This window comes from Limulus polyphemus, unplaced genomic scaffold (genome assembly GCF_000517525.1).
Source record: "Limulus polyphemus unplaced genomic scaffold, Limulus_polyphemus-2.1.2 Scaffold10351, whole genome shotgun sequence".
Classification (NCBI taxonomy): domain Eukaryota; kingdom Metazoa; phylum Arthropoda; class Merostomata; order Xiphosura; family Limulidae; genus Limulus; species Limulus polyphemus.
The window spans coordinates 7829-18396 of NW_013675961.1; the positions used below are offsets into that span (position 1 = coordinate 7829).

General features: G+C 32.5%; 1 protein-coding gene across 1 annotated transcript in view; it reads left to right on the forward strand.

Moving 5' to 3' along the window:
* The window catches only part of LOC106476347 (sodium- and chloride-dependent GABA transporter 1-like), a gene marked incomplete at its 5' end in the record, with an annotated part of 17147 nt that extends 7632 nt beyond the window's left edge, over window positions 1-9515 (forward strand). Inside the window, 6 exons of the mRNA XM_013937005.2 lie at window positions 1628-1865; window positions 3483-3614; window positions 4691-4793; window positions 5202-5302; window positions 5542-5712; window positions 8151-9515. Coding sequence (XP_013792459.1) covers window positions 1628-1865; window positions 3483-3614; window positions 4691-4793; window positions 5202-5302; window positions 5542-5712; window positions 8151-8291 — 886 coding nt within the window. The remainder of the gene's footprint in view (window positions 1-1627; window positions 1866-3482; window positions 3615-4690; window positions 4794-5201; window positions 5303-5541; window positions 5713-8150) is intronic.
* Window positions 9516-10568: the final 1053 nt, after the last annotated feature.

The following is a 10568-nucleotide window of genomic DNA, read 5'->3' on the forward strand; positions in this document are numbered from 1 at the left end:
ATTAATCATGAATTTACATAACTCCCCTCCAGGGGGACGGATACTTCGGCTAGTTTTAAATATGATAACTCTGAGATTATATGAAACTCTTGAAGCAAAAATCTGTGACTACTGGAACTATTCGCGATGTATGTGACTCAATATAATAACGAATGAAAGCGAAAGTGTCAGTATATTGAACATTCTCTTAATTACCATACATGGACATGGCCTTGGAAGTGGTCATAGCATAAACTCTGATCTTCATGTACTAATTAACAGAATATTGTACAGTTGTATACAAACAAATGCAGGGGGAGAAAGAGGTACAAGAGAACCTGACCTTCCCAGATCAACAAGACTTAAATCCCGATACAGACGTACAGTGACGGTTGAAAATGTTACATTTTTCAAATATAGCCGGATTAGGGATCTTCTACCTATATAAAACGTTATGATTACGTGACAGATTTTAACAGGTGTTGATTTTTGCGTAAAGTGCGACAGAAAATAAATATTACGAATTCACTAACAATAGGTGTACTAAAACTATCACCTGTTATCACTGTTAAGCACCTGCCAAAACTTCTACGACAAACCATATGTTCAAGTGCGCCAACAGGTGGCGCATTAAAAACGTCTTACAAAGATAACTTTAGGCTTAGGGTGAAGGAGGATTGCTAATCTTCGAGCACCCCTGATTATTAATTATTTCTCCTGAAATAATTAAGTTTATACTAAAATAACTGCCAGAAATATGCAATGCAACGTTAGGCTCTGTCGGCCTCCATCACGATTCATTAAATGTTCGTGGTGGTAAGCGTTGTCAATAATTTTAATATTGTTCTAATCGATGTTACGAATGGTTTCTCCTGGGTGCGATGAATTACAGTTCTCACATTTACAAGCCTGTGTTGTTTGCGTAAAATACTTTCAGTGTAGAAAACTTTAATATAATTGCCCTATCATTCTTATAAGATTCTTGAAAATAGTGATCCGTTATCGTTGAAACGATGGGCAGTTTAGTAATTACGTTATCTTGAGGTGTATTTATTTTATCAGTTATTAAAACCTCTATTACAAATGCTTGAAACATCAGACAAAAGCATGTTTCTGCTGAAGTAACAGATACAGTGTTAAAAAAAAAGATACAAATATTTTATTAGTTATTAAAACCTCTATTACAAATGCTTGAAACATCAGACAAAAGCATGTTTCTGCTGAAGTAACAGATACAGTGTTAAAAAAAAAGATACAAAAATAAACTTAGTCAACACCACTTCAGTTTCGTTATCCTTTTCTTGTGGACAGAGGAAGTCGAGTGCCAATGATATATCTTAATTTTTCTGAATCCTGACAAGAGGTCTCTTTAATTTTAGAACTCTTACGAAGAGGAGATTAAAATATCAAGTTTGGGGATATTTTGCCATGTTTTCACTAGATTGACGTCAGCAGTTATAAAAATTGGATGTTATGACTCGTTTTTCATGCTTGCTTTGTCCACAACATTACAGACACGACTATTTTTTTAACAACACAGACACGACTTCTCTACTGTTTAAACGAAATGACAAACTATTTTAATTCATTACCTTGTCACCAGGCATTTGATATTGCACAATAAAGTGATTTAGTTGTTTTTTTTCAGGGACTCACTTATTGTATGCTGTATTAGTAGTGGGACCAGTCTATTCTCCGGTCTTGTGATTTTTTCCGTCCTCGGCCACATGGCGCACGTCCAGCACAAGGACGTCTCAGAGGTGGCCCGATCTGGCCCTGGACTGGCCTTCTTAGCATACCCAGAAGTCGTTGTCAGACTTCCACTGGCTCCCTTATGGGCAGTTCTTTTCTTCCTGATGTTAATAGTGTTGGGTACCGATAGCCAAGTAATTATTAATTTATTTTTGATATAAACAAAAAATATGAAAAAAAAAGACTAAGTAACTTATTGGCACTAAAACTTATGACAAATGAAGTGTTTGTTATAATTCTGCTAACCAATGTATAACTTACTTCACAAAATTCTATAACTATTGTGCAAATTATAAAAATACAACAAGTGTAAGTTGCCGTACAGTTCTGTTAAGCCTAGTTCAACAAAGTGTCATAAATTAAAAACAAAAAAAATCTAACCATTTTTTTAAGTGTTACATAATCAGCCACAAATGTTTGATTGTTCACAGGAAACTACCGGTAGGAAAATATTATCTCTGTTACATAATAAGTATTATTTTCGTTCCTTTTATGATTAATCTTTCATTGCCACGTTTGTAGAAAAACAATACTCCCCTTCAATCGCAGCTGTATTTTTAGAAACACACAGAAGTACGTGTGATGATGTATCATTAAGTAAATCTTTTTTTGTAAACGTAAATAAAATAACGATCTATATCTCCAGAATGTAACTTTATTAGCGAAATATTTCGCTATTACAGCTTCGATTACCTACCAGTTCAGTCTAAATTGGAACAAGCCGTAACGGCGAAATATTGAGCTAAAAAGTTACATTCTGGAGATATGGGTCATTATTTTATTTACGCTTATAAAAATGGCTCGTAATAAACCACAGTTTGCGTTAAACAAAGTCAAGAATAATATATTTTGATTATTACGTGTATTTGTAAAGAAATGTTTGCCTGGAATATTTTACAAATGATTATATATTCATATTGTAAAAAGTATTAAGTAAAACAATTACTTATGCATTTATTAAAAATTAAAAAATTAATATGCAACATTTGTTTTTTTGTGTAGAATTATACACGGACTTTTCTCTACGTTAAAATACTTTATATGCGAGCTTTTAGCCCTCCTACCGCAGCCTTCATCAGGCAACAATGCACTTAGCGATAAAAATTCGTTTAACCGTATCTAGGCAACAGTCGTAGCAATAACTGACACCTGGTATAAAAGTTATTAAACATAGAATTATAATGAATAAAGAAGATAAATCGATTGCTTCAATATAATGAACATAAGAAAAATACAAGTATAAGTATTATATACAAGAATATAAATTTGTTTTTTTTATTATCAGTGATAACATTATCGATTTTATTAAGGTGGGGCCTTATTTTTCAGGGCATCTACTCAATAAACTTTTTAAGGATAAAACGATGGTTATAATGAGTGTTCCAACGGCAGTGAAAGAGTGTAAAGAAAATATTAACTATATTCGATAATATCTGTACAAAATCAAACTTTTTGTGAAATTACATATGAAATTAATAATAAAAAGAATATTATTTATTTAGGTTATGTATTGAAACGATCGAATAGTTTATTTTGAATGACTCGTACGTTATATTTAGATTATTTGTCGTAAATATCATTTTATTAATGTTAAAAAACAGTCACATATTTTATTTAGATTTTCTTTCTAACCAATCATATCTTTGACTTAGATTTTGCGTCTGGATGAAAAATATAATTAATATTATGTTTCCAGTTTTGTACAGTGGAGGCCTTTGTCACAGGAGTTGTTGTTAATATTCTATTTACAGTTTTGTACAGTGGAGGCCTTTGTCACAGGAGTTGTTGATGAGTTTCCGAATGTACTTCGACCACGTCGCAAACTTTTTACTTTTCTTGTTGTTATTCTCCAGTTTCTTCTAGGAATTCCTCTTGTTACTCAGGTTTGTTACAAAAATCCTATAATCCGTGTTTAAATTAGATTATAATTTAGGTTTGATAATATTATTTCTATTAACAGTATTATAATAATAAAAAAAACATCGTTTTTACTTTATACTCTAAATATACTCGTACAATTGTGCCTAAGAAAGATATATCTGGCTAACATCTTAAGAAGTGAACATGCAGAATGGGGTATTAATCAGAATGTGAAAACCAAAGAAATTATTACTTTAACGACATTGGTTGGATAATTCAGTTTATGTTGAAGGTCGATAATTTTATATTATTACGATTCGTTATGTTAGTTGTTTTTTTATGACCGGAGTTGAAGAAGTTAGTTTTTAGTAAGAAGAGACGTTTTTAAGACAGTGTAGTTGATGGGTTGCGTTTGTTTACAAGGAAGACAGTGTGGTTGATGGGTTGTGTTTGTTTACAAGGAAGACAGTGTGGTTGATGGATTGTGTTTGTTTACAAGGAAGACAGTGTAGTTGATGGGTTGTGTTTGTTTACAAGGAAGAAAGTGTAGTTGATGGGTTGTGAATATGTAACATAATAATATGCTAGGATGTTTCGAGACACAATTTTAAGAAAAAAAATGCTTTTCTTTTTACTGGCAAGTTGGTATTGATTAAAAATTATTATTGTAGTAATATGTTAAAAGGTTTTGTTCCTATGGAGACTATACCTTTATTAAAGTTTGTGAGAAACACAAGCTTTGCTCACCACGGGTATCGAAACCCAGTTTTTAGCATCTATCTCTGTTCCACAGGGGCTGTGAGAAACGAAAGTGTTTCTTTTTCTGGACAGATTAAGTATACATCTGATGGTTTGTCAAACATATGTCATCAGCCGCACTGTCCTCCTGTAAACAAACATAAGTCATCAGCCATGCTGTCCTCCCTGTAAACAAACATATGTCATCAACCATACTGTCCTCCCTGTAAACAAAGACAACTTTACAGGAGAGCAGTGCGGCTGATGACATATGTTTGTTTACAGGGAGGACAGCATGGCTGATGACTTATGCTTGTTTACAGGGAGTGTAATATGACTCATGGGTTGTGTTTGTTTACAGGGAGGACAATACTTGTTCCAGCTAATGGATGATTTTTCAGCAAGTGGTGTCACGTTGTTAACTGTCGTTTTCTTTGAGATCGTTGGATTTGCTTGGATTTACGGTACGTCTGCTTGATCTATTAAAACAAGCTGATTTATCATTTATTATATATTCATCCCAATTTAACATTAACAAGCTCGCTGCCTGATCTTCTGCCTCGCCAACTCGACGTTTTGACCTACGCCTTCTCTAGAAACAGTTACTTATATATATTTTTGGTCACATCAAAACTTAGTATTTAGCCAATTATGCTAATTTGGGGAAGCGCAGAAACAAAATAACTAAATACGTGAATGACTACCTCGTTAACCTTAGGCCTACAAAATAAGACTCATTTATAAGGAATTAAGATATTTTATAAAGAAAAAAATCTTTAAGAGTGTCAATTTTATTTTACTCCTGTAATCATATTACACAATAAAACATGTCGACCGTTTTAAAAAAAAAACTATTCACCCTTTTCATACAGGTACAAAACAGATTTGTCTGAACATACAAGACATGACTGGGTTTCATCCAAACTACTATTTCACCTTAAGTTGGATGGTGGCGGCACCTGTTGTCATTGTAGTGAGTTATCTGATTTTATTATATGGTATATTACGTAAACAGTCTCTCACATAATTCAATCTAATTAATTTGATCTTCCAGGTCTGCACTGACTTTTCCAATAAAACGTTCGAAAAATTGAAAGTAAGAAAAAATTAAATATTTTTCATTTCAACAGTTTATATCAGTATTAAAACTGTATTATTACCACCATCGTTGTGAGATAGATAAAAGTTAGAGTCATGTTATCTCTATTTCAGGGGATCTTCTTGTTTTCTGTGTTGAAGTACGAGGGTGTGACCTATGCTAATACTTACAAGTATCCCTGGTGGGGAGAGATGTTAGGCTGGGGGATGTCCTTGGCTGCAATTATTTGGATTCCTTGTTACGCCATCTATTATCTCATGACGACATCAGGGACCCTAAAAACCGTAAGTTAGTTTACTGTTAACCAAACGACAACATTTGCTCTAATATTCAATTAGTAGAAAGGGTAAGAACTATCTTGTTGTTGATAAAACTAAAGAAAAAGAACAGACTGTGATGTAAATAATCGTGGAAGTAGACAAACGATACACAAACAGACAGTGATGTAACTAATCGTGGAAGTAGACAAACGATACACAAACATACAGTGATGTGACTAATCGTGGAAGTAGACAAACGATTCACAAACATACAGTGATGTGACTAATCGTTTGTGTATCGTTTGTCTACTTCCACAGACAGTGATGTAACATCACTGTCTGTTTGTGTATCGTTTGTCTACTTCCACGATTAAATAAATAATCATGGAAGTAGACAAACGATTCACAAACAGACAGTGATGTAGATAATCGTGGAAGTAGACAAACGATTCACAAACAGACAGTGATGTAAATAATCGTGGAAGTAGACAAACGATACACAAACAGACAGTGATGTAACTAATCGTGGAAGTAGACAAACGATACACAAACAGACAGTGATGTAGATAATCGTGGAAGTAGACAAACGATTCACAAACAGACAGTGATATAAATAATCATGGAAGTAGACAAACGATTCACAAACATACAGTGATGTAGATAATCGTGGAAGTAGACAAACGATTCACAAACATACAGTGATGTAGATAATCGTGGAAGTAGACAAACGATTCACAAACATACAGTGATGTAAATAATCGTGGAAGTAGACAAACGATTCACAAACAAACAGTGATGTAACTAATCGTGGAAGTAGACAAACGATTCACAAACAGACAGTAATGACAACTAATAGATGAATTTATTAATGATAGAAAATATTATCAGAGAAAAGCGAATTAGCTCTACAATACAATTGTATTTTTCTGTTATTTTACACCTTGTTTACATGCTGATATAGTTTTTTTAATTGTATTTTTCTGTTATTTTACACCTTGTTTACATGCTGATATACAGTTTTTTAATTGTATTTTTCTGTTATTTTACACCTTGTTTACATGCTGATATACAGTTTTCAATGTTCGATTCCGAAATATTGCCCAAAATGTTTTGTATGTCACCCCACAATTCAGCCAAGCCATTTGATTCACCTTTTGACCATCCCACTTTTTTGCCAATACTCATATGCTTCAATAATGTTGTTTTTGAGACTTCGTTAATATCAAGCCATGATTGCGAGTGTTCTGTTGACTTCTTTACCATTAATATGTTGTTTCACGACATTTACTGTAGGTCTGGTATCATGGTCTTCCTGAAAAATCAATCCCTACATGATGAGTTATGTTCGCGTGATGAATTTTTTATCGTTAAACACATACCCTGACATACTTAACTTTTGGTTTTCTACCTTGAGCACTTCTATTATGAACAATTTGAATTTCAAGCACGTTTTTCGAAGTTCCGCATACAGCTTATACTGAAACACGAAGTTTTTCACAATTTTTGTAAGGAGTTTTCTTTACAACTCAAAACTTTGGTTTCAAAACGTTAATCTTGCCGCGTTTCAGGCCTAGGGATCATGAATGAATATATATACTACATCTACTACTAGGCATAGTATGAACGCCTGTACTTCTATAGGCCAAGTATGGGGTGATAGTTTCTTATTGGTTGGATGTCAGCCAATTACAGTGTACACTAAACTCTAGCGCTGTACATTTTGTCACGATAAAGGGCTGGCATTGCCGTAGTATTTGCCTTTTGTAACTTCTCTCTCGCTGTTTACATAATTATTTCTATTAATTTATGTACATATCTAGCTAGTGAACTGAAAATTGAAGACGACCGTTTTTTAACAACATTCATCCGATTTAATCGGTTTTATAAAACGCTGTAATTCTTGAATTTCGTAAAAACCAATTTTCCACAGAAATTATTTTCTGAATTTTGTTCATACTTAAAATAAAATTTTATCTTTTAGTACTGAATTATTTAATTTCGTTACGGTTGAATCTTCAACATTCGTTCAGCAAGTGTTGTCTCTCTTAAAGTACTGAGCATGCTAAGTTATATTTTATTCAAGTGAAACATAAAATCAGTAATCGCTTGGCGATTAATTCATTGAGCTTCTTATTTTCCGGTAACTTTGAGACTTATTTTCTGGAACTGAATGTCTTCATAAAATGAACTATTTATGGCCCAACTATTTATTTATACATTGGACAGAAGAGTCAGTATTTAATGTTTTTACTTCCCTTATATTATGAAAATGGTCTTAGCCTGGTTAATTTTAATAGTATTAACCTGGTTAATTTTAACAATAGTACCTGATTAATTTTAATAGTATTAACCTGGTTAATTTTAACAGTCTTAGCCTGGCTAATTTTTTAAAACTTCTTTGAATATATCAACAAAACATCGGTAAGGAGTAGAATATATTCATGTTTACCATATTATTATAGCGACTGAAAAAAGGATTGAGTCCAGTTATGGTACCAACTTATGAAAAAGAAGTAATCTTTACTGAAAATGGTGAAAACGCCGAGGCCCATGTTGCTGTTGTTTATAAGACTAAAGATGCTAAAGTGTTTAATGACATTTAAACACGCTCGATGGCGCCACCTCTACATTAGTTGCCGTCAACGAAGCCTAGATTTCTTGTATTATCGTCGTGTGGACATTTGTACAAATATATAAAATGTATAACAAGGGTCATTTCTAGGAAGATTCAATTTTATAAACTAACATACGTTATTTTTATTGAATATTTGTTGGTCTAGGTAGATTCAGCTAAGTTATGTTTGCCCAGTTTTTTTTTTGATGAATATTTTACTGATTTGCTATTGTAAACTTGATGAATTAAGGGGTCAATTTTATCTTTAGTATTTCTTTAAAAAACGAAATATTTTATTCAACTAACGACCTTAATAGACGTAGTAGAACATACCTTATGTGTGTAGCCATAGCTCGTACATAGGTAAGAATAATAACCAAATAATGGAAATTACTGGAATCTTGTGATAACTGTTTTACTTCTAGTGCGTAAGCCTAATCTACGGCGACGATCCATAATCACCTTCTTACTTAGTCTTTACTCTTTTTTTCTGTGTTTAATTTATATTTTCAAATAACGCTTGATTAAGACCGACGGCATTTTGTTCATTTTTCAATGCAAAATAGAGAACAAATAAAAAGCAGTTGAAAAACAAAATAAAACAAAAACTTATTTGTGATTAGCAAGCTGTAGTTCTTTTTTTTTTCCTAACAGAACGAAAGAAAGTAATTAAAACAAATTAGTAGTTGATATCTTGGCTAAAAGTAAAAACGTGATATTATTAATCATCACAATAATGTGTTAATGAAAACAGTTAAAGTCCTTACATTTGATCTATTTGCTCAAGCTCATAGGTAGATATCTTTCTTATGTTACAAAACTTTGGTGTGTTGTTAAGCGCAATGCTACACAATGGGTTATCGAAACTCGTTATTTAGCCTTGTAAGCGCGCAGACTTATCACTGAACCACAAAACGAAAGAGACTAATTAAAAATATATAAATGAAATAAAATAATTAAGGACGTTATAATTTATCTTTGATGAATTTCTTTGATCTTAAATCCATCATGAAGAATTAAAGAATCGATGTTCGTTACTTTTTAACCTTCACATTTTTAGACTCAAATTACTTAAAGTTAAAAGTTTAATGAATGATTAAGCTTCCCAATACTATCTCAAGAGGTTCAACCAGCTTAGGAGACTTAGGTTAGTCCTAGATACATATACTACGCTAAAATATAGAATAATCTTTATAATAAACATAAAATGATAAAAAATCAAAAATAACAAAAATTGATAAATTAGACAGATATACTAACTAATACTGTTAATAAAAGTAACATTAATGAAAGCTTACTTAAGCTTAACACCATCTGACTCAAATGGCTTTACTGTTTAGGCTTCAAACTATCATACTCAAATGACTTTACTGTTTAGGCTTAACACCATCAGACTCAAAAGGCGTTATTGTTTAGGTTTAACATAATCAGACTCAAATATCTTTACTGTTTAGGCTTCCTACCATCAGACTCATATATCTTTACTGTTTAGGTTTAACACCATCATAATCAAATATCTTTACTGTTTACGTTTAACACCACCAAACTCAAATATCTTTTTTGTTTAGATTTAACACCATCAAACTCAAATATTTTAAATTAATGTTCAAGTTTCCCACTACCAGACTATTTATTGAATAGTTAATACGCCACATTAGAGTGAAAAACCACTTCTTTTACTAATATATCGGCCTCATTGGCAGACAAGTAAACGTTCTTGTTTTTGTACTACTAACACACTGACATATTTCTATGTCATTTTTCTGGTTTGCTATAGCATTTTAAACAAGCAGATCAAGGGAATTTTCTATAGAAACCTTTTTTTTAGCGCGCAACACAGAAAAAAAATCTCACACCCGTGGCTAGATTTTTTTAAAATGTGCATTCTGTTTGAATTTCAACGAAAAAAGTCAGATTACAGTTTGTTCTGTGTTGTCAGTGTGATTCAGGCATTTTAACGGTTTATCCTCAATACTTATAACATCATGGCTTTGGCTAACATTGTTTCACCAATCAAAGCTCACACTTAAAAGTAAAATCAAATAAGGCCATTAATTTCGATGACGAGGAACCCACTTTGAGACTAATAATGGCTGGAGACGGCTTGAATGGGTAATGAAGAAAAACTTTAATATAAGTTTAACATAACAGCAAATGTACAACGTTTCGACAAGGTTTTGTCATCATCAGGTACCATACAAAACCTTGTCCGTTTGCTGTTATCTTAAACTTATATTAAAGTTTTTCTTCATTACCCATTCAAGCC